Source organism: Vigna unguiculata, chromosome 8 (assembly GCF_004118075.2).
Source record: "Vigna unguiculata cultivar IT97K-499-35 chromosome 8, ASM411807v1, whole genome shotgun sequence".
Lineage (NCBI taxonomy): Eukaryota > Viridiplantae > Streptophyta > Magnoliopsida > Fabales > Fabaceae > Vigna > Vigna unguiculata.
In genome coordinates this window covers 4,384,028-4,407,681 of record NC_040286.1, presented here as the reverse complement: position 1 = coordinate 4,407,681, position 23,654 = coordinate 4,384,028, and the positions used below count along the sequence as shown (strand labels likewise).

The window sequence follows — 23,654 nt, the reverse complement described above, 5'->3', positions numbered from 1 at the left end:
ACATATGTTTAGCTCTCCATGGTGGAGAACCTAGGGTTTACAAATAGAAGAGACAGGGAAGAAATATAAACCGAAAAGAAGATGCAAGCCCTCTGCCAAGGTTCTTGGCAACCACTCCATGCTCCAATTGCGCCTCCTATTCGAGTCTCCATCTCCCAATCGCAACCCATCTTTGTAAGACCCGTGAAAATCAATTAAATAATTAATTAATTAATGCGGGTAGAAAGAGCCTTTATGGCATTAATTATGGTTTAATGTGTGTGGAAAGTACTAGTTCAAGTGGTTGAGAGTACTTTGATTGTGGGAGAGGACTTGGGTTAGAGTCCTATGTATGCTAATTATGTGTTGTTGTTTTATTATTGATTTTAATAATATGTATGAATATGGAATTGATATTGTAAACTTATCATGTTTGAAGTGTATCACAAACATGACTTGGTTGGATTGGTTATGCACTTGAATGGTGACTAAGTGGTCATGGGTTCAAACTTGGTTGGGAATGAAATTAGAACTTATTTTTAAAAGTGTAGTTTTGGAGGGAATATGAGAGGGCAATTGGATTCTCTGTGGTATGAATTGATGTGATTGAGAATTTGGTACACTTGGTGTTGTTTTCAAGTCCTTTATGTTTAACAAGTGTTGGATGGGGGTTTTGGGGTATTATGTGGTTCTTTTGGGTAATTTTTGAGTTTTGGTATCTCCAATGGGTACAAAGCATGTTATATGGGTTTAGTGTTGGATTAGAGTGAATGGGAATGTTATACATTGTTTTGTAATGCTTGTACTGTGTTTTGGTATGTTTGTGCATTGTTAGAGTGAACTGTGCGCGTGATCAGACTCGAAACTCTGCAAGTCTCGCCCAAGCGACCCCATATCACCTAAGCGAGAGTTGCAGAGTCTCGTTTTTGGTTCTGGTGCGCGTTACTCGCCTAAGCGACCTTAGATGGGGTTGAGCGACTTAGTCTCTTGCTCAAGCGAGAGACACTCGCCTCAGCGAGGTCGCGAGGAAACCTGGATTGTTTTGAGCGCGAAATCTCGTCCAGGCGAGGAGTTTTGTGGGTTTGAGCGAACCAGGGTCTCGCCTAAGTGAGATTTCGTGATCAAGTTGGATGTGTTGCTTATGTTGTAGCTTAGGCTAGATTGAATTGGGTGTTTGAGTGAGAGATGATCTCGCATAGGTGAACAGATCTCGCCTAAGCGAGATAACGTGATGCGGCCACTGTTTTAAGCTCGCTCAAGCGAGGTGAACTAGCCTAAGCGAGACTGAGGGCTTAGCTTGGGCGAGTGTCCCTGGCTTAAGCGAGTTTATGCGAATTTTCATGTTTGTGTGAGATTGTGTGTGTGATTTGGCTACTTTATCCTAGGTATAGGATGTATATGCATGTGGTGTGGTGTTTGGGCTTGAAGGACTAAGTCCAATAGAGGTCTGGGATGTGCTTGATGGTTGGACACATGATGGGCATGAAACTGGTTGAGTTCCCGTCGGCTACTAATGGGTGATGAGTCCTTGGTATAGTGATTACATGTGTCGGGCGCACGATGAGCAAGGAACGGTTATGTTCCCGTCGGCTACTATTGGGCGAGGAGTCCATAGTATGGTGATTGCGTGCGTGTCAGGGTCCAAGTATGAGACTTGGATGTTTTACTACAGACAAGGAGTCTATAGGGCAGAAGTATGAGCGAGATAGGCTCATATGGTTGGACCACGAATGAGTTAGTTTCTTGGGAGCACAGTGAAGTTCCAAGACCTAATTTATGCATATGACTCATGAAGGATTATGAAGTCATGGTTGGGTAATTTAATAGAGATAATTAATTATGTTATTTTGGGACGGGTGACATATTTATTTCATGTATTTGCTTATATATATTGTGCATAGCTCACCCTTTTTGTGTGTGTGTGGCGATGATCGGATAACTTGTTATCCGGGAGCAGATGATTTGACAGGTGAGCCAGGAGACGCTTAGACTCGGAGCGGGGGCTAGCCTGGGGATTTTGTATATATATTTATTAGTTTACTTTCGAGATAATTATGTAACCATCTCGGAAGCCATTGAATTTTATTTCAGTGTTATAACTATGGACTCCTGGTTTATGACAGTTATATTAAAGTTTTGAATTTCCCGCGTTTTGGGAAATGGTTTCATAATAAATGTGGTATTTATTCTATTCTAGTATGTATTTATTAAATATTAGTAATATTCCTTAGGGATGTTACAATCTTCCTCTCCAACCCCAAAAGTGGGAAAAACCACCATGAATGGAGAAGAAGACCCAAGGAAGAGTGGGAGAGCTTCCCAACACTCCTAGCAACCTCCAAGAGGCTATCCAAACACCCAAAAGTGTTTCTCTATCGTGCAAAATGAGGAATGGCCCAAACCCTTGCGAGAAACAGGATTAAAAACCCATTTTTTGACATATTAGTGACGCCACCGCTCAGCCTTGTTTCAGCATCGCTCACCCTTACGAATTGAATGACGGTTAGTCCCACTTTCCACTACTCAGCCTTGTGGCGCTTAGCCCTAGTTCGCCACTACTCAACCTTGGGCAGTTTGACAACATTATGTATTTGAAGCACTATACATGATTCCAGTGGCGCTCAACTCGGATATTTGCTTCAAAATCAATATTTTCTTGTTGAATTATGCTCCATTGAGTTCTTGCTTGTTTTCCTCCACCACAAATGTTTCTTATCAACTTATTTAACACATTTAAAAGAGAGATTAGAGGCAAAACAAGCAAAAAACAACTAAAACACAAAATAGAACAAATCACATTAAACTTGAGGATATAACAAGATAAAAGCTAGGAAAAAGTTTATTTATTCATGACAATAAACACACAAAAGAGGTAAAAATGCACATTATCAACTAGATGAACTTGATGAATGAACTCACAACACTAGATCCTTCTATGTTTTTTTTTTTTTCCTTTTTCACTTCTACCTCATTTTGATTCCATTCATCTCTCACCCCTATTTATAACAATTAAAGTAATCATTACTTTTAGTTAAAATTTAACTATATTTCGTTAACACTATTCCGTTAGGTTTGTTTCTAACATAATTCCAGATTTTTGTTCATTAATGATCATCAAAATAAATAAGGATCATAGTTCTCATGTGCAACCTTCTCACTCCCTTTTTCTTTTATCAATTATATAAACTAATAATTATGTTAAAAAAATAAATTTATAATATATATACAATATTATTAATTTTCGTTTCTTCGAATTCTTTTATAACAATTGCAACAATACGTGATTAGTTGACAATGTTAGCATTTATATTACTTTTATGATACTAATATTGAAATAACTAATTATACCTATATAATTAAAAGTGAAAAACTCAATATTCGTTAATCAATCCTCTATACAGTGGCGGAGCCACTTAGGAGCAAGCGGGGCTACGACCCCCTAATTTTTTTAACTTTTATGTATTTAAAAAATTTTAAATTATATATTTTTAAATGTTTTAAATTATGTGTATCATTTTAAATTAGATATTTATATACCAAAAATTAATAAAAAATAAATTAGGTATTTTTTTATAAAATACATCATTTAATTTTAATAAATAGTACAATATAAAATTAAATATAAAAAAAATTGTTAAGATAATTTTTATTTTTTTATATTTTTTTTTTGTATTTTTTTTCACGGGTTGTGCTCATTTCTTACTCTTACCTGATTTTTTTTATTACCGAAAAAAAAAGTTAAACAGATATTCATTATTTTTATCCTCATCTTTTTCATATCTTCTCTTATTCTTAAAGGAAAAAAAATTTCTCTTGTCTCACTTGGTAGTGCATACTTGTTTAATATTTAACCCTATTTTTTTTTATCTCATTACCCTTTTGTATATTCATTTTTTATGAAAAGAGAAGAGCAAATAATGTATGATGTGATTTTTTATAGAGGATTTTTAAGTGTAACTTGATTATCATAGTTATTTTTAGTAATTATGTCTCTCAATTTTTGATTAAATTATAATAAATTATTTTTTTAGTCTTAAACTTGTTTTATAGACAGGTATATTAATAAAAAAAATTAAAGAATAAATTTATTTTTTAAAATTGATAAAAAAGAAGTGAAGATGAGAACAAAAACTTGTGATGACTTTTGAATCGATATGTGCATATTAGTAAAATAGAAATTCAATATTTTGCAGATAATATGGTTATTTACAATGAAAAAAATAGCTAAAAAATGTAGTTATGATTCAATTATTTGATAAGTTCATGAATATGAAAAAATGAATAACAATATTATTTAGATATATGTATTTTCTGTTATGATTATAACTATATTAAATTATGTATTACTTTTTCCTGAATCAGTGACAAAAATCTTAAATATATAAATTGAGTATATTATTTTGACTCCCCCAGAAATTTTGACCAAGATCCGCCACTGCCTCTATATTTATAATTGTCATATTAATATGTTTACAAATTATTATTATTATTATTATTATTATAGATATATTGTTATTTATAATAATAATTTTTTTAAAAGTAATATATATATATATATATATATAATTTTGTTTTTTTTTTTTTTTTTGAATGTTACAAAGACCATTTCCCCAAACAGCTTGGAGAGCAACATAAAAGTTGTAGCTAGTACATTCAAATGTTGGAGGACCTCAAAGAGTATCATTTTTTAAATGATAATAAATGCTATATTACATTTATTGATGACTATTTCAGATGTTGTTGGATTTATTTCTTTAAATCCAAGACCGAGGTTGCTAATATCTTTTGGAAATATAAAGCATTTGTAGAAAATCAAAGTTTACAGGATACTCACAATAGTATTAGATAATTTTACTGGAATATCCTATTGGATATATTTTTTTAATCTTTTTGAAAACTCCATGTCCTTGAATTATTCTTTAATTCTTTTGACTTGTAATAGAGTAACTAATTTTGTGGAAAACTAATGTTGTTGATAATCTTCTAAAATATATGATATTTTCACTTTATTTACAAAATATAACCCAACATTTATCTTTTCTACTTTTATTAAATAAAACTTGAAATATCAAGAAAATCCAAAAATAAAATAACTACAAAACGTAAAAGTAAACTAAAATATCAACCTCCAATGGATTTCACTAGAGCTAGGCCCGATACATCTATATGCACTAATTCTAGTTTTTCAACTTTAAAATTCTTACTTCAGAGAAGGTAACCTTTTTTTCTACTTTTCAAATATACAATGTTCACAAGGTCTAACATCAACATGCTTCAGGTTAGGTTCATATGCTCAAGCCCTGATGCCACAAAGAGGAACTATTGCTAACTTTTGCAACTGATATCATATCCTCAGTTGCAATCATGTAAAGAGATCTTTGCTTCTTTCCCGGGGCAACAACAAAATTACCTTTCATTACTTTCCAATGTCCATCTCCACAAATGGTGTAATCCCCTCATCATCCAACTTTCCTATAAATATTAAGTTTTTCTTGAAGGCAGGAATATGTTTGACATTAATTAAAGTCCACACTCTTTCCTTAGAGGTTTTGACGTTAATATCGCATCTTCATATAATATCAAGAGATTTTCTGACTACAAGGTAAACTTTTCCAAACTTTCCTTAAACATAGTTAAATAATAGTTCTAAGGAAGATGTAGTATGAAATGACACACCCGAGTCCATGATCCATCAGTCAATAGAATTATTCAATTGCTAAATTTGCTAATTGATCATCATCTTTGTGATCTCTTTTTAGACTTTGAATTTCTTTCTCTAATTTCAATACTCAATATTGAGCCAAAATTAGAAAAGACTAAGAAAAAAGTTATTTCTGTGTGAATTTCAAACTTTACATAACGGTGATTGTATAACAAAATAAAAAGCAACATCTCACAAATACTAAATAATAGGTTACTAAATCAAACTTCATAATATTAATAAAATAAAAAATTAAATAACGAGATAAAATACCAATATGTTAAAAAAATAAAGATAAATAATTTAATGCCGAAAATTTAGATGTAATGACTATTTTCTTGGAAAATAATTTTAGAATATAAAATAATTGTACACAACTAATTAAAAAATATATTCAATTATTTTAAAATTCAATAAAATTTCAGCTTTATTTTCTCCATATTGAAATATTGTGTTTTTATCTTTAAAAAAATTAACCGATTAATATTCTTAATTTTTAATAAAAATGTGTTTGTTTCTAATTTTTTTTAAACAATCTACATCAATATTTGTTTTGTAAGATATAAAATAATTTATTTACTGAAACTGTGAAAATATTTATAAAAATTATTCAAATAAAAAATATATTTTTTTCTTAATGTACATATAAAAAATCTTAATATATAGCAGTCATTTTAGAATAGAATATGAAAATGTTCAACAACCCCACCGGCTGAGCTGGTAGATATGAAACTAGCAAAGCTAAACTAAAGACAAGTCAAATCATTTTTCTCCTTTCATTAACTATGTTTTCTCCTTCCTTTTCCTCTGATTACAGACAAAGTCCGTATTCGAAGCCACACAACCTTCTTCCCTGCAACGCCTCTGTATACTCTTTACATGTGAGTCTTTTTCTTTTCAAGTGCTTTTTTTCTGTGCTTTTCTTTGCTTGGGTGCCCCATCTTCCAATCACGTGGTCTTTGTAAGCTTTTTTGCGCAATAGCAATTGGGGTTTCTTCAAAATTCTTGCTTTCTGTATTTTGATCTACTGTAGAAGAACTTAACTTTTGAAAGGCTAGATGAAGATGAATAGGATGATGTTTTTTGTTCCCCCTTTTACCTATGATATTGTTTCCTTTCCTTTCTTGACTAATGAACTTATGTTCTTATTTTATCTGCTTTCTTAGGGATAAGAGATATGATGCAGTGTTTGGAATTGCTTAGTTTTACTGCTGTTCAATTTTAGTGTCAACATAATGATGAAATCTATGTTTGAGTGTGGAAACCAAGATGCTAATGTTGATGATGGAGACATTAATTGGAATAATGGTCATCTCCTACTGCAAGACATTCAAGAAATAAGCAAAGCTCTTTATGCTCCTTCTAGGCCTTCCTTTTCTTCTGTCCATAATCGATCCAAATCTGCGGGAAAAGCCCGGTTGTCGAAATCTCAAGTTGCCTTAACCCCGGGATTTCTGAAGGATGATATGTTGTCTAAGGACAAGAAATTGTCTTCCGCGTGGAATTGGAAGAAGCCCTTGAAAGCTTTGACCCATATTGGTGATCAAAAGATCAAATGTTGCTTTAACCTTCATGTTCACTCAATTGAGGGTCTGCCTTTGAGTTTTGATGGCATTAGGCTCTGTGTGCTTTGGAAAAGGAAAGGCAACATTTTGCAGACTCGCCCCTCAAGGGTTATCCAGGGTGTTGGGGAGTTCAATGAAACTTTGAGTCATGGATGTTCTGTTTATGTTAGCCGCGCTGTGTCTGGTCACTCTCTCAAGTATGAGTCTAAGCGGTTCCTGGTTTGTGCCTTTATTGTGGGGGCACCTGAACATGACATAGGGAGCCATCAGGTGGATCTAACTAGGCTTTTACCTCTGACTTTGGCAGAGTTAGGGGGTGATAGAAGTTCAGGGAAATGGAGTACAAGTTTTAGGTTGGCAGGAAAAGCTGTGGGAGCTAGCCTAAATGTTAGTTTCAGCTATCAAATAGTGAAGGATGAGTTAATGCAATTTGGTGGTGATAATTTGAATGTTCTCAACCTTATTAATATGAAGCCAGGCAGGCCAAGCAGCACAAGTATGGATTTTGGTCCTGGCCCTTTTCATTCTGATGGTGTGATTTCATCCAGGGAAGCATTGATGAATTCTGACTCAAGTCTTTCCAAATCAATCAGTTTCCTTTATCAAAAACTTGATGAGGGGAACATCCATAATTCAGCACGGGCAGACTCAGAACATTTTGAACCACTTAAATCTCAAGTCACAGAATCAGAGTCACCTCAAGAATCAAAGTTTGAAGCTGATGACACTGAATTTTCCATTATAGAACAAGTAGAAACATTGGAAGGGGATCCCTTGAAAACTGATGACACAATTGATTTGTCAACAGTTGAAATAATTAACGTGGATGATATTATTAAGGAGGATGACATATCTGTTGACAAGAACACAAGTTTTGATTTAATAGATGACATATGCACTAGTTGTGTAAATGGGACCATGGCAAGTGACAGCAAAATTAAATGCAGTAGTTCGTGTGTCAGTTTAACTTGCATCAAGGATGTAGATATACTTCCTGAGACATCACAGTTTCTTGAGCAAGAGCACTACCCTAATGTTAAATCAAATTATAAATCACATAGAATGGCAAAAAGATCAAGTAGCTTGGATTCTATCACTGAATGTATTGCAAATGATTTCTTGAACATGCTGGCCATAGAGAGTGGTTCATTTGGCTCAAGCCGTGATGGGGATCCACATTCTCCCAGAGAGAAGCTTTTAAGACAGTTTGAAAAGGAGGCTCTAGCTTCAGGTAACTTTACATTTGATTTCAATGCAAACGAAGAGGAATTGGAAGAGGAATTGGAAACAGAGACACTTGGACATAGCTACGGGGACTGTACTGTGGAATCTGATTTGTCTTTATTTATTCAAGCTGCTGAAGAGGAGCATGCTAGGGAGAATCAGTTGTTAATGCAGAGAAGAAAGGCCAAAATTCTTGAAGACCTGGAGACAGATTCATTGATGCAACTCTGGGGTTTAAATGAAAGGGACTTTGAAAATTCTCCCAGAACTTGTTCTGGTGGGTTTGGAAGTCCTATTGAACTACCCAGTGAAGAATCATGCATGTTACCTTCAATTGGACAGGGACTTGGTTCATTTGTTCAAATTATGGGTGGAGGCTTCTTAAGGTCCATGAGTCCTTCCCTTTTCAAAAATGCTAAGAATTGTGGTAACCTCATCACTCAGGCTTCTAATCCTGTTGTTCTACCTGCAGAAATGGGTAATGATATACTGGATATACTGCAGCATTTGGCTTCTGATGGAGTTGAAGAGCTGTGTCATCATATCTATAAATTATTTCCTTTGCAAGATATCACTGGAAAATCCATTGAGCATATTTCGTGGGAAGCCATAACCAACAAAGGGACTCCTGGAAGGTAAGCAACTGTGTTTGTCACATTACTTGTGGAAAACTCTTTAGTTTGAAGTATTTGAATTGTTTTAAAAATCTCCTTTCTTGATTCTGTTTCAGGCAGAGGGCATGGCAGCATGATTCCTTTGATGAATTTCATTGTAACTATTTGACAGATGAAGGCATGAGCTTGGACACTGTATCTATAGAAGCAATAGCTCCAATGACTGTTGAGAAGATTGAATCCCTTTTAATAGACGGTTTGAGAGTGCAATCTGGCATGTTGTACGAGGAGGCACCATCTTATATCCGTCCCCAACATGCAAACGTCGGTGGCAGAAGAGCCAACTGGAAATGGTTTCCCTCATCAGAAAGAGTTGATAAAATCCAACTAGAAGATGGCGGAGAAGATGATGATCATGGATTGATGGGGCTATCAATAACATTAGATCAGTGGTTGAGATTGGATTCTGGCATTATTGAAGGAGATCAGAATTCAGAGCAAATTTTGAAGATCTTACAAGTACACCATTCTAAAATCACAGAGTTACTGCATGATGGAGGGTTGAAAAATGCCATGGACCAGGTAAAAACATTTGGCAGAAAGCATGGACTCTTGGGGAACCACCTAACGGTGGCTTATATGATCCAGCTTAGGAATCCTCTGCGAAATTATGAACCAGTTGGTGCACCAATGCTGGTTTTGACTCAGGTAGAAAGAATTAACAAATATGTAATGATGCAAGATGACAGCAATTTTCTGGATAAAAAGGAAAAGGGAATGGAGAATGAGACCTTTCTAAATGAAACAAGTGGCGAGTTTTTGGAAGATTCAAATGCCAAAAATGAATCACCTCGATTTGGATTTAAAATCAGAGAGATTCATCTTTCAGGTGTCCTTAACAAAACCGGAAGGAGGCAACATTGGGGTACTGCAACTCAGCAACAATCTGGAATCCGGTGGTTGCTTGCCAGTGGCATGGCTAGTACTGTCAAACATTCAACTTCAACATCAAAGGCAATTGTTTTGTCATCTCCACTGTTTACCAAGAAGTTGCTGAATGAGGATACGCTCTGGAGCATGTCTTGTGTTAATGAAAATGTACACATTCGGAACCCTGATATCATCTTCCCAAGTTGAACTGTCAGATCATTTTTTACGTGCAATTTTAGTCAATTTTTTAAAATTATCAATGTAGATAGTGATTATAGTACACTGTCAAGGAAGTTATACGAGTCAGCATGCACAAATTTTTAACTCTTTCTTCCTCCAATCACCCTTGGTGATGTATACTCAAAATTAAACACTGTACACAGTTTGGCTGTTTTGTTTGCACTATGCTACTGCTAAAACTTTCTGCAATTAATAAAACGTAATTACGTCTAAATTATTGTGCCTTCACTTTTCAATTTTCATGGTGAACTTGTTCCTTCTTAAAACAAATTCTTAACCACAATTGCCAGTTGAGTCATGGCCATAAAACAAAACTATGAGCAGGTATTAAGGTGACTGCAAAATCACTCAGGTGGGTATGTGGGGAACATGGCATTCCAGAAGCTGATTAGGTTGCAGTAACTATTTGAATCAGCTTCTGAATAATAATTATGAGCAGAGACTGGATAAAAGAACCATACACAAATTATAGAAAATTTCTCAACTCATTTTCAATATTGCATGTTATTTTTATCATGTAGGAGAAAAACTTAATTCATTTCATCTTATTTTCTTTTTCTTCTAGTATTCTCTAAGAAATTTAATAAACCTTAATTTATCATAAGTTTTGTTCTTTGAAGTTTGAATGGAAAATCTACTTTCTTGACCCTTAGTGAGTGGAAACAAGTTTGACTCATCGACCTGATGATATGATGGCCTATCCCAATAGACTTTACCTGATTGGTCAATCCTGTTATTCTGTTTAAAGTATTCTAAATATACTTTCTGTAAACTTTTTCATAATTCAATCTTTCTCTCTGTCATGCTATTCATTTTAGTCACATTTTAGTCATACAATTATAATTTTTCCCTGTTCACTGAGGAGGGCTTCTGCCTACACCTCCAATAATATCTTCAGTACCCCCAAAACTAATTTTATTCCCATGTTTGCCCATGGTAAAAATGAAGAGTAACTCGATCTCTCTTTTTTACCGCGTCTTTGCACCCCCAAAAGCACACACTCTCCTCTACACTCCAAAACGCACCCCAATAAAGTAAAGAATGAGATTCCCTGCACCCCCAACAGAAGAATCTTGACCTAGGTGCGCGTAAGGACCCTCCCTCCTCCCTCTTCTCCCTGGTGTTCTCCCACGCAGCCTCACACAGTCTCGTTCTTCTTCCTCTTCTCCCACACACAGTCTCGTTCTTCTTCCTCTTCTCCCACACAGCCTCCACACACCATTGTTCTCCCCAGCCAGCATCCTTTTCTCCTCCAAAGCGTTCTTCTTCCGAAGCTGCGCATCCACACACCTTTCTTCTCCCCTTGGTCCGGCAGGTCCGTTTTCTCCGCGCAAGTCCTTTTCTCCATCTTTTACAGTTAAGTAATGCTAGTTTAATTTAGTACATATCCAACAACATTTTTCATTTTACCAATAGATAGATTGTGTTGGTTTGAAAGATTTTCCACAAGGCCTGAAACGGAACTGAAACCTTTTTTTTTTCTTAAGGAAACGGAATCTGGAATCCGTTTCCTACAAAGCTGAAACGGAATTCCAATTCCGTTTGTGTTTTTTTTTTTAATGAAACGGCACGTGGAATTTGTTTCGCACAGAGCTGAAACAGAATTCCAATTCCGTTTGTGCTTTTTTTTTTAATGAAACGGCACGTGGAATCCGTTTCGCACAGAGCTGAAACGGAATTCCAAATCCGTTTTTTTTTGAACGAAACGGATTGTGGAATCCGTTTCGTATTTATGTTTTTCGTGCTGAAACGGAATATGTATTCCGTTTGATGTTTTTTTTGGTTTTTCTGAAACCCGTTTTAGCGTGTTTTAAAGTGGTTGGAGGGGTGGAGCGTGTTTTAAACTGGTTGGAGAGGTGGAGAGAAGAGTATTAATGATTGAATTTTAATTGGTAAAGGAACACAGCTTAAGGGAAGAGTGGGGTGTGTGCATGATTGATGGGCCATGGGAGAGAGAGATTTGGGAGACGGAAGACACATTCCGTTTCATTTTTTTTTATTTTTAGCGAAACGGATTGTGTAATCCGTGTCAGAGGAAGGTGAAATGGAATCTGTTTTGGTGGTTTTCTTGGTTTTTCAGAGTGTGAAATTTGTTTACGTAATTAATGTAATTAAGGAGTGAGTGTTGGAGTTTGAAATGGAAAAAAGAAGAATACTTAGAGTGGTATAAAGGAGAAAGAAGACACTATCTCATAAGAGGGCTAGGTACGCATTAAAATGAGGTGATTCATGGACAACATTACTGGTAGGTGGTTGTTACTAAGAAAAAAAATGTTGCGAGACATATTTGATATTTTAAAAAACCTGGACCCAAAATTATGCATTATGAACGCGCCCGACATTTTTTTCTTGCAAGTGCATTTGTTATCGGAATTCAAAATTCGTCTCATGTTGTTTATTTAATTTAGTTTTTTCTCAGGAAATTTATATTGGATTCTAATGTTTCAAAATTTGAGTTACAGATATGGTTAGGACACGAGGTAATATATCTAGACGTGGTTCAAATGATGCATCTGAGAGTTCCAGACAGGGGGCTGCACGGAAGAGACCGACAGCATCGGCTCGTAGAAGGGGTCATGAGGCTAATGTTGTTGAGGATGACATTGTTGAGAATAAGGTTCCTGACGTTCCTCGGGAGGATGAGAAGGTCATTGATAACGATGGTGGAGGATTTCCTGGTGGGCCATATGATACATCTTTATTGACGCAGTACCAGGATCATGTTGCACGCATGATATGGGATGGTCAGGTCAGTAAGAAGTTTTTATATAGGTTTAATTTTGTTGTTGTTAAGTATTTTTATTGTTGTTTGTTTCTTCTGTTAGGATCGAGCTGTGAAAGTGGTCTCCCATATTAAAAAAGTTAAGAAATTAGGACGTCCTCACCCTGCTGTTGCACCTTTTGTGTTAGCTTCTGGATTATCACCTTTGTGCGACATTTTATATGAATATATCGATCTTGGGTTAGTATTGGGTTTCGTGGAGAGATGGCATCCCGAGACTAATACTTTTCATTTACCCATTGGGGAGATGACCATCACTTTGGATGACGTATGGTCACTTCTTCATGTTTCCATCAGTGGAAACTTTTGCTCCACTGAAAATCTTGAATATGAAGATTCTGTTCAGATTTTGACAACACTTCTTGGTGTTGACCGGGCCATGGCATGTGTGGAGCTGAATCAAAGTCGGGGTGCACAGGTCCGACTGAGCTGGTTGAGAGACTTGTATCACAGCTGTTATGAAAACGAGCAATGGGAGTTTGCTGCACGTGCATATCTTTTGCACCTTGTAGGGTGCACGATATTTGCTAACAAAAGCGCCACGTATGTTCGTACACATTATCTGGAGCTATTTAGAGATCTCTCCACATGTCGTACATATGGTTGGGGAGTTGCTGCTCTTGTCCACTTATATGAGCAGCTAGGAGATGCCAGCTTTGCAAATACAAAGCAATTAGCTGGATATCTACCTCTTCTGCAGGTACCCATTTATATAACATTTTATTCTTTATTTGACTTGTTTTTAGTTTTATATGACAATGGTTAAATGAAATATTATTTGATACAGGCTTGGATATATGAGCACTTCCCTACATTGGGAAGGAAGCAAGTACGGGATACATATGTGGAGACCGAACCCCGTGCTCTACGTTATGTCACTGGACGTGCCATTTCCGCTATAGCTGATGTTAGAGTCCAGTTGGATGGCTTGACATATGATGGGATGATTTGGAACCCATATGTAGCACACAGAGCTGCTCGACAACTGGTAACACATGGCATGTTTTCTGGCTTCCTGAGGGTTGGGACCGTCGTACAACGTCATTTGTCGGAGCGTGTGTTGCGACAATTTGGCTTCATCCAGCCTACTCCACGACCGCCTAGTTCAGTTCCCATGATGGACTTTGAGGCTATTGATGATCGGTGGAAAAAGCACGAGCAGTTTGTTGTACATCTAGTGGTCCAAGCACCAGCTCCTTTTTCATGTTCAGATGGATATTTGCAGTGGTTTAGGAGAGTCTCCCATCCATACATTTTACGTGGAGCTGAGGCCGATTGACCTAGCCTTATGCTTGTGCCCCGACTTCGTCGGAATTTGCCAGATGACATAACAGTTTAGAGGACGTCACCGTCATCATCTTCCAGTGGTTTATTGGTATGTAACACATTTAGTTGTTCATATTATTAGTAACTTTTAATATTTGACATTAACTTGTTATTATCACAGGGTCTCGTGAAACGCATTGTAGGTGGTCTTCAGCGGATGATAGACTGTAGAGACGTTACTGAGGGCACAGTTGCCTGGGATCGCACTCATGAGTTATTGCAGATGGCTCAAGATGGCGTTGAAGAGGAAGAGACTAGAGGAGGACGTAGAGTTCGAGGTCGACGACCATCTACGTCTGGATAGTCGATTTATTTGTATTTGATGTTAGAATTGACATTTCTATTGGATTTTATATTAAGATCTTTCATCTATATATGATATTTTATATTAAGTTATTTCATGTTAGCAATGAGGCCAAAATATATCCGTCCCTTGGCCAAAGGAGTTAGAATTTTATATATTGGTAAAATAATTACAAACTACAACAGTGAAATACTTAAATACAATCAACAAATATCAGTCTTCCATGAGATCTACATAACTACGATCCACTATGTGTAAATCTAGGAATGCTTGCATCCTATCTCTATAAAATGATGCTCACCCTTTTGCCTTTGGGTAACAATTGCTAGATGATATGATATCCACTGTCGGTAATGGACAGCCTTCTTGTAGATGAACCTGTAAATATGCAATTAGTCAATAGAGAAATAAAGTTCTTTATAAAAATAGTATATATATATATATATATATATATATATAAATATAAACATATATACCTGCACGAAATGAGAATTGTAAACATGTCCGATACAAATTAGTCAATGTTGACTTTGCGAAATAGGTGGGGATGTACGAAGTGGGAATATAGTCAAATTCTGAACTGATGACAAGCACACGAGGATTACATTATACCGATTAGCAATCGCATACCCCATGTCTGGTATAGTCATCCACTTGTCTCGATTAGCCTGTATATAATTAATTAGATTATAATAAAACAAAATCATAAAAAACTTGTAATACATAAATTTCAACAGTGGTGTATAGAAGTTATACCCCTGATGGTGATTGAACTAGCAAAGACTTTCTCAGTTCTTCCAGACGATCATAGCCTCCAACTAACGTTGCATATTCATCTCGCCATTGGCTAAGTTCTTTGTATAGATCATGTCTGATTAGAGGCCACGACTCCTCACCCATACCCAACAATGCAGCAATGCATCTATATCCACAATGACCGTCCGCCACAACATCGACAACATCGAGTATATAAGGATGAAAAACAGGATTGAACTGTTCTAGCATGGGTATTACTTTCTCTTCAATTACACGTTTGCTCTTCACCTTGTTTTCTGTTTTTGCAACACATGTGTCTTGTCTTGAGGACTCAATGAAGGCGTCCACATGCTCAAAATAGGAGGGATCACGTTTGGTTGACTTCTTTGATCTATGACTCTTAGCTGCACCTTTCGTCTTAACTTTACTCGGTGGTGGTAACATCGATGTCATGGAAAGGCTAACTATGTCAAGTAATTTATGTTTTATGATCACTTTTCCTGCAATATCAACTTCTTTGAAAAGATTAAGCAGTAGATCAACCTCCCTCTGAATAGATAATTGCCCTTCAGATTGTGAAGACGAGACATTGGAGAAGCTCAACCTAGTCCACATGACATGAATTTCTTGGAGAGGAATAATCCCAGGATCATATCGTGCTAATTCACACGCACATGGTAGACCATAAGTTTGTCTGAGAATGCAGCCACAACGACTACTATCGAATCCAATCTTCTTTACTCTTTCCAACTCTGGAGCAAGGAGTTCTAAGGCACATCTAGAAATATTTCCCACTAATCTTCTATAACTCAATGCATTGTAAGAGTCACTGATCAGATTTATACTTCTTTCAAAAGACGCTTTAATTTCGTTATGTTGCAAGATAATGACGTTGTGAATGCCATCCCAACACGAACAAAGGTCTCCCATACTACTGCCAAGAACTTTCTTCAGACTCTAGTGAGCAGACTCAACCCTAGTACAATTTATACAAGGAAATCATATAAACCATTAATAAATAAATTTAATTAATAGCAAAATGCAAAAATACCTGTTTGATGTTGTATTCCCCAAATGCATAACTTTGTTCGTCCATGCCTTCACAAAGAATTTCTTGTAAGGAATGATCCACGAGTCGTTAACATATTCAAAGAATACAGGCCACGGCTGGCAAACAAGCTCAAGACGATGAACACACTCCTTAAACTTTAATTCATCTTCACAGTCCATGACATTCTCCCAGGCTTGAAGTACAACATCCCATGCGTCAACAGAATTTACTAACATTTTGCACTTTGCCTGCACATTTTTTTGAATGTGGAAACGGCATAGAAGATGATAACACTCAGGGAACACAATGCCAACAGCATTCATTAGAGCAAGATCCCTATCAGTTACAATGACTTGTGGACCACCCTCGCACGTCATAAACAGACCTCTGAGCCTTTCAAGAGCCCAAATGAAATTATTTTGCTTTTCACTAGATAAAAATGCAAAAGCGGCTGAGAAAGTTGATCTTGTTGATGTCATACCAACAATCTCAAGTAATGGCAACCGATATTTGTTGGTTTTATAGGTACTATCCATTAAGAACACAATATTGAATGAATTTAACAACTTCACAGCATCCGGATGGGTCCAGAACAAATCGCTAACCACATCAGATTCATCAAGACATCTACTAAAATGGATGTAGTGATCACGTTCCAACATCAACATTAACTGTTGTAACTCAGTTCTTGAACCTCTTATTGAACGTTTGTACCTATATCTTGCATTATACACTTGCTTCAGGGTTGTAACATTACAATCATCTTTTTCTTTCAGGGTGAGCAGTATATTTGCAGGTTTGACTTGACTTTTAGTCATATCAACAAGCAATGACTGTTCAGTAGACTTCAACCTACCAGCATAGGGGTGACCAACTAGAGTAGATGAGACATCGTGATTATGGTAACCACATTTTACGTTCAACACCCATCCCTCCCCTTGAGAGATGGGTCTCCCTCTCAATCTAAATGGACAATCACATTTTCTTGTCCAGATAAACTCGGTTCTGCATCAGACTTGTATTTTCTATATTTTCCACCTCTTTCACAACCTAATAATACATGGGTCTTTCTTCCTGGTTGTCCATTATATTTATCTGATCTTAGAATAATGACAACAAATCCAAGATTATAAGCAACCCCTCTAACCCACTTAATCAAATCTTCACGTGTTGGGAAAATATCATCGGTTGTAAAATGAGATGTATAATCTTGTTCGCAGATATCATGAACAAAATCAAAAAAGTCCGACATGAGACTACAATTTAGTTGAGAATCCAAGAAACTCAAATAACTAAATTGATGATCTTCCATAATGAACTATAATAAAAATAAAGTATTTTAATACGTAAATAATTCATTGAGGGTAACAACATAATACATAAGAATATTAAAAAATAATGCAATTAAAAAAAATGCATAAAGAATGCAAGACGAATCAGAGAAAAAGAGTGAATGCAACACGTATCAAAATTGGAAAACTGATTGCATGCTGATATTCATAACTGATTGCATAATTTAGGTTAGAAAATTCACCCATCACACAGTATAAATTCACTCACATTAAAAGTTCACCAATAACACAACATACACGTATCAACATTCAATACAAACACACAAAATCCAAGTATGAAACGGAATACCTATTCCGTTTCACAAACATATGAAACGGCTCCCAAAACCCGTTTGACATAAAAGTACAGGCAACTTGGTGAAATGGGTTACAAATTCCGTGTCACATCTTTGAGAAACGGATTATGTAATCCGTTTGGAAAAAAAAATTTGGTTTTTTGATGTTTGAGTGTTTCGTCCCGTACATGCATGCCACCAATCTTATTCACGACTTCTTTTCATTAAACATTGTTGTCGGAACCGGAAATGGAATCAAGAAGAAAGAAATGGGGTGTGGGTGTAATTTTGAAGAGACTTTGATGCAAAATTTATTTACCACTAAGGTTTAAAAGAATGAGGTCAGGGTGTAATTTTTTAATGAATGGGTGTAAGCAAAAAAACAAAATATATCAGAAACGGCATACACTTTCCATTTCATAAATTTGTGAAAAGGATTTGGAAACGGCATACACTTTCCATTTCATAAAATTGTGAAAAGGATTCCTCTTCCCAGAGAAAAAGAAAATCCTTATTAAATTAACAAAGGTGACTTAGAGCATCCCAGAACCAGCTACGAACATCAGAGTAAGGTTTAAAATTAATGGGGTGGGGTGTAATTTTAGCATGGATGGAAAAATCAAAATGCATGTGAAACGGATTATAGATTCTGTTTCATAAACCTGTGAAACGGATTCTGTAATGCGTTTCATAAAAAAATTGCAAATTTTTTTATGAAACGGATTACAGAATCCGTTTCACAGTATTATGAAACGGAATCTGTATTCCGTTTCAAAAAAAATTGAATTTTTTTTGAAACGGAATACAGATTCCGTTTCATAATACTGTGAAACGGATTCTGTAATCCGTTTCATAAAAAAATTTGCAATTTTTTTTGAAACGGAATACAGATTCCGTTTCACAGTATCATGAAACGAAATCTGTATTCCGTTTCGCATCCATTATGATTTTTTTTATGAAACGGGTTTTGTATTTCGTTTGGTAAAAGTTTGAAACGCATTCCAGTATCCATTTCGTAAAAGATTTCCTTATATACGTTTCACAAAAGCAAACAGAAAAAGAAAAAGTTTAAGCTGGAAGGCTAACCTGATGGAAACTACCACTTAGAGAGAAGATAACGGAGTTACTTACAACCACCTTCCTTCAAAGAACGACACAACCTTCGATCACAAGAACCACACAACGCAAAGTAAAGACAGTGAGTGAAGAGAGTGAGTGAGAGAATAAATAACATTCCTTCAAAAAAAATAAAGGAAATTGATACAAACCAGGGACCACGAACCAGAGAGAATGAAGGAATGACAGAGAAATTAAAACTTTGAGGGACCACGAAGCAGAGAGAATGAGAGCAAAATTTTAAATGAATGTCGGGATGGAGAAGAAACGAAACGGAGTAGAAGAAATAACGTTTGGGGGTGCAGGACGTTGGCGACGCAGTAAATGAAATTTACTGCGTCCAACGCACTTTCACCCACTCTCTCACTGGTAATTAATAAGGGTATAAGAGTCATTTTGGGGGGTACAGAAGAATCTTTTGGGATGCAGGGAGAAGGCCCCTTCACTGAGCTGACCAAGAAGGTAAGAGGGCATTAACTTTTTCCACTGCAGTTGTTTAAGTGGCCTGTCTCAAACAAAGAAACTTCTTAACTTGGGCCTACTCAGGATTTTGAGCATTCTTTTTTTATCTGTAAGGTAGGGGAAGGGTGTTAATTCTTAAAATGACCTTAATTAGGATACTAAACGGGGGGAAAAGGTGATATTTATCTCTAATTGTGATGCTATACTAATTAAGTAGGAGAATAAGCATAAGCCTTAAAGGCCTTGATAAGTTCTTCATTTATGATGCTTTTTACTGTCTCATGCTTTGTTAACAATAAGAGATTGTATGGAGAAAAGGGTGCGTTGAGAAGATGGGAAAAATTATTAAAACTGAAATCCACTAGATATATAGGTGAATTATAATATATATTATATGTAAGTGTAAATTTTATTTTACAAATAATTTTTGTAGAATATTTGTTTAGATGTATTGTGTTCATTAGTATCGAATTACCTGTAAGTATATAATCTCATGTAATCCAAATATATAATTAACTTATGATATATAATTTTAAAATGCAAATTTTTCTTTACAACAAAGTTTTCAGGATTGAATTATACAAAAATTACTTTTAACACAAAGTAAAGAAATGTGGGAGAACATCTTCACTCTTATTGATTACTAGGTCTTGGGTAGATAATCTTTTAAGCTTAATTCAATCTTATAAAACTAGTTTAATAAGATTAGGTTTGCTTTTACTTATATATCATAAGTTATTATTGTTAGTCGATATAGGATCTCTTACACGCCAATGACATCGAGCATGAGAATCGACAGGACCCAACAATGAGTGACATAATATGTTTAAATCTTAGTTAAGATAGACTTTTAACCTCACTTTACTTTCCTTGAGTTAAACTCACACCGAGAAATATACATCTCGAATGTCATAGACTCAAACTTATTAGTATGACATTGAGTGTGAGAATCGAGAGGACCCGACAATGAGTGACACAATATGTTCAAATCTTTGTTAAGATAGACTCTTACTGGTTAGGATAATTTTATCATGATCGAGATTTTGGTCTATTGTGCTATCCTCTATCGGGTTCCATCGATTCTCATGGTATGAGTATGAAAAACATAAGAATCTATTCTAGTAGAGATTTTAGTATATCAAGATCCCCTAAATTTCCATGTTCAAGCTTGAAGTTGAGGCAAACCTCACTTTACTCTCCTTGAATTAGACTCACACCGAGGTATATACGTCTAAAACATCATATGATAGAAACAAACTCATGATCATGATATTAAGATAAGAAATGGATTTTAAGTTTAACTCAACCTTACAAAACCGACTTATAATGTGAGATTTGCACTCATTTATATACTCTAAATTGACTTTATTTTTAATTGATAGAGGACTTCTAACATTGAGCTATTAGCAAAAGAGTTGTGTGTTTGAATGATCATTTGAAAAAAAAAAAAGATTTTAAATGATTTCATTTGGAAGGGACGAGATTTATGCTTTTGATGTTTTCATTCTAAAAGTGTAAGATCGTTAATTATTCAGTACAAAAGTTATTAAAAGTGGCTTAAATTAAAATCAATTCTAAATTCATAGTTAACTCTAGAACGTGAAATCAAACATGTAAACATATATTTAAAATCATGTTAACCAATATTTTACCATAACCATGGAGAATATATATATATATATATATATATATATATATATATATATATATATATATATATATATATAAGGTGAAATCAAACATGAATGAACATGATAAAACTTGGCAAGAGTACTTGCAGCGTTAATACGAAAGTACTAGTTGTAGCTGTGGCAAAAAAAGCTTATTACAGTGCCAAAACTTCTTCATATTCAACCTAGGAAGAACTTGGATGAGTGTGGTTGCCTTCGTAGGTTGTTATTACACACCTAGGGTCATCTTTATCTCTCTCCACTCTCTTCTTCACAGCGCACCCATCCACTGAACATCTATAGTAATTCCTGTAATGATGAGTATATGCTAATTTAGCCATATAAAAACAGAAAAAATGAAAACAAATATTTCCAAAGAAATTTGTATCTTCATCTTTCTACGTTTTATGTAGTATTGCAACCTATATTTGTTCATTAGGGTACGTGTGAGAAACCTTTTTGAATGCATCTACCCTTCAATTTTCACGTCAAAATCTTAGAATAATGCAGAAGCTGTAGCTTCAAGATAGAAAGTGGATAACACTTGGTATAGAAGCATAACCAAAACATGTGCTAATTAGCTCTGACATGCAAGTATGTGATTTTATGTGTTTAGTTTACCTTTTCTCTCATCGCGTAATTGGTTTCGTTAATCTATTTCATCAGTTGTTTACGTTTAATTAGCAGCATGATAATTAACTATATGAACAAAAATAACATATTCTATCATAAGCATATACTACATACCTTGGATTGGGATTGTTCTTCACCATTTTCTTTCCGTACTTCCTCCATCTGTATCCATCATCTAGCACTTCAATCTCAGAAATTGTTTTGAATGCAAATCTCTCTCTAACAACTTGCCGATTCTCACGTTCACCAGTATCTCCTAAAATCACACACATGTTCGCATCAGTCAATAACTATAAGCAAAAGGGAGACAAATATTTAAAAATGTTCATATCAGTTACTGTAGTAATCAATTGAATCAGTCAATGAAAATGGCTAAATAAACATACTGAAGCTACAAAACAAAGCACACTTTCATGTCTTGAAGAACTACTACATATGTTTAATATATGCTTACTGCTAGAAGACCCTTCAAAGTAGCTTCCATTACTGGCTTGATGAACCTGGTTTGAGACATTCTCAGAAGAAAAAGACGGGATATCATCCTGCATCCACTGGTTATCATCGAATTGCAAGTACTCAGAGAGCTCAAAAGGCCACTGGTTGCAGAAATCATCACTGTCGGGTGTATCAGGTGGTGGTTTTGGATTGTTGTCTGTCATTTTGGCACCACACTGAATAATATGAAAAGAAAGGATCACGGCGGAGACAATATATAAAGGCACGCCACAGTGATATAGTTTTATTAGAAAGGGTGCTTCATGGTAGCTTCCTAGGAGCTAGAAATCTAGGAAGTTTCAAAGGTAATGAGAAGCAGTAGAAAAAACAATGGCAGAAACCAATTGATGTGGATGAAAAAGGATATCTAAGAACAGTGATGAATAGGGACAAAACATGAGTGGGGTACACCTTGAGATGACTTGGGGAAGACTTTCAAGTTGATTGAGCAACAAGACTTTGTTGTTAGACCAATTAACCCTTCACAGTACAAGTCCAAGTCAAAAGTGATTGTGTTTTCGTATGGCCTAGTGCAAGGTTCTTCGAACCACAAGACGCTACTTTCATCACAGCCACTACAAAAGTGACTTCATCTCTGTTACGTACGTTCTTCATGATTTCACCTTTCTTTTCTTATTATACTAACGATTAAATATGTTTTTTTTCTTTTAATTTGTTGTGAAATTTAGAATTAATCATTTTAAAAAATTTTGACCAATTTAGTCATTTATTTTTTAAAATGCGTGAATTTAGTCCTTTTAACTAAATTTTATTAAATTTATATAATGTTTCAACATATTTTGTCATAGTATTTGAATTGTTTACACCATTTGACACATATTTTTGTTTTAATATTAACTCAGATATTATCATAAAATGCGTTCAAAATGTTAGATAAACTTAACAAATTTTGGTAAGAAAAACTAAATTCACGCATTTTTAAAAATAAATGACTAAATTGATATAAAATTTCGAAGAGTGACTAATTCCAAAATTCACTAAAAAACTTGAAGAACCAAAAACATATTTAACCCATTATATAATAACCAATTCATAATTTTCTTATATTTACGTATTATAAAATTGAATTAGGTTAAAAATCTATTTTTAAAAGATAGTAAGGTTTGTTTATTGTTATGAATCATTTAATGGTAGTGTCAAGCTCACTTTCATTTATAC

General features: G+C 35.1%; 4 protein-coding genes across 4 annotated transcripts; 2 read left to right on the top strand and 2 right to left on the bottom strand.

Annotated features, from left to right (window-relative positions):
- The first annotated feature begins 6,389 nt into the window (after nt 1-6,389).
- Nucleotides 6,390-10,467, top strand: LOC114194140 (protein PLASTID MOVEMENT IMPAIRED 1-RELATED 2). Its single transcript, XM_028084215.1, has 3 exons — nt 6,390-6,561; nt 6,847-9,104; nt 9,200-10,467. The coding sequence occupies exons 2-3, from the start codon at nt 6,916-6,918 to the stop codon at nt 10,218-10,220; spliced, it is 3,210 nt and encodes a 1,069-aa protein (XP_027940016.1). The 5' UTR covers nt 6,390-6,561; nt 6,847-6,915; the 3' UTR covers nt 10,221-10,467.
- A 2,250-nt stretch (nt 10,468-12,717) lies between these two features.
- Nucleotides 12,718-14,688, top strand: LOC114194245 (protein MAIN-LIKE 1-like). The gene is made up of 4 exons (XM_028084369.1): nt 12,718-13,002; nt 13,079-13,735; nt 13,823-14,410; nt 14,483-14,688. Exons 1-3 carry the CDS (start codon nt 12,718-12,720, stop codon nt 14,312-14,314), a joined length of 1,434 nt encoding a protein of 477 aa, XP_027940170.1. The 3' UTR covers nt 14,315-14,410; nt 14,483-14,688.
- Nucleotides 14,689-15,183: 495 nt separating this feature from the next.
- LOC114194244 lies at nt 15,184-16,849 on the bottom strand. Its single transcript, XM_028084368.1, has 3 exons — nt 16,473-16,849; nt 15,422-16,223; nt 15,184-15,333 (listed from the first exon to the last, which is right to left on the bottom strand). The coding sequence occupies exons 1-3, from the start codon at nt 16,847-16,849 to the stop codon at nt 15,184-15,186; spliced, it is 1,329 nt and encodes a 442-aa protein (XP_027940169.1).
- Nucleotides 16,850-21,411: 4,562 nt separating this feature from the next.
- LOC114195456 (probable WRKY transcription factor 50) lies at nt 21,412-22,717 on the bottom strand. Its single transcript, XM_028085936.1, has 3 exons — nt 22,435-22,717; nt 22,095-22,236; nt 21,412-21,656 (listed from the first exon to the last, which is right to left on the bottom strand). Exons 1-3 carry the CDS (start codon nt 22,637-22,639, stop codon nt 21,533-21,535), a joined length of 471 nt encoding a protein of 156 aa, XP_027941737.1. The 5' UTR covers nt 22,640-22,717; the 3' UTR covers nt 21,412-21,532.
- Nucleotides 22,718-23,654: the final 937 nt, after the last annotated feature.

What these genes read in the sequence shown, in the direction of transcription:
- LOC114194140 (XM_028084215.1), top strand. Translation starts at nt 6,916, where the DNA reads ATGATGAAATCTATGTTTGAGTGTGGAAACCAAGATGCTAATGTTGAT. An exon ending in AACAAAGGGACTCCTGGAAG is followed by an intron (nt 9,105 to 9,199) that starts GTAAGCAACTGT and finishes ATTCTGTTTCAG; the next exon opens with GCAGAGGGCATGGCAGCATG.
- LOC114194245 (XM_028084369.1), top strand. Translation starts at nt 12,718, where the DNA reads ATGGTTAGGACACGAGGTAATATATCTAGACGTGGTTCAAATGATGCA. An exon ending in GCATGATATGGGATGGTCAG is followed by an intron (nt 13,003 to 13,078) that starts GTCAGTAAGAAG and finishes TTCTTCTGTTAG; the next exon opens with GATCGAGCTGTGAAAGTGGT. An exon ending in GATATCTACCTCTTCTGCAG is followed by an intron (nt 13,736 to 13,822) that starts GTACCCATTTAT and finishes TATTTGATACAG; the next exon opens with GCTTGGATATATGAGCACTT.
- LOC114194244 (XM_028084368.1), bottom strand. Translation starts at nt 16,849, where the DNA reads ATGACGTGCGAGGGTGGTCCACAAGTCATTGTAACTGATAGGGATCTT. An exon ending in GGGAATACAACATCAAACAG is followed by an intron (nt 16,224 to 16,472) that starts GTATTTTTGCAT and finishes ATTGAGTTATAG; the next exon opens with AAGATTAGTGGGAAATATTT. An exon ending in TAGTTCAATCACCATCAGGG is followed by an intron (nt 15,334 to 15,421) that starts GTATAACTTCTA and finishes AATTATATACAG; the next exon opens with GCTAATCGAGACAAGTGGAT.
- LOC114195456 (XM_028085936.1), bottom strand. Translation starts at nt 22,639, where the DNA reads ATGACAGACAACAATCCAAAACCACCACCTGATACACCCGACAGTGAT. An exon ending in CTTTGAAGGGTCTTCTAGCA is followed by an intron (nt 22,237 to 22,434) that starts GTAAGCATATAT and finishes GTGTGATTTTAG; the next exon opens with GAGATACTGGTGAACGTGAG. An exon ending in AAGAACAATCCCAATCCAAG is followed by an intron (nt 21,657 to 22,094) that starts GTATGTAGTATA and finishes TCATCATTACAG; the next exon opens with GAATTACTATAGATGTTCAG.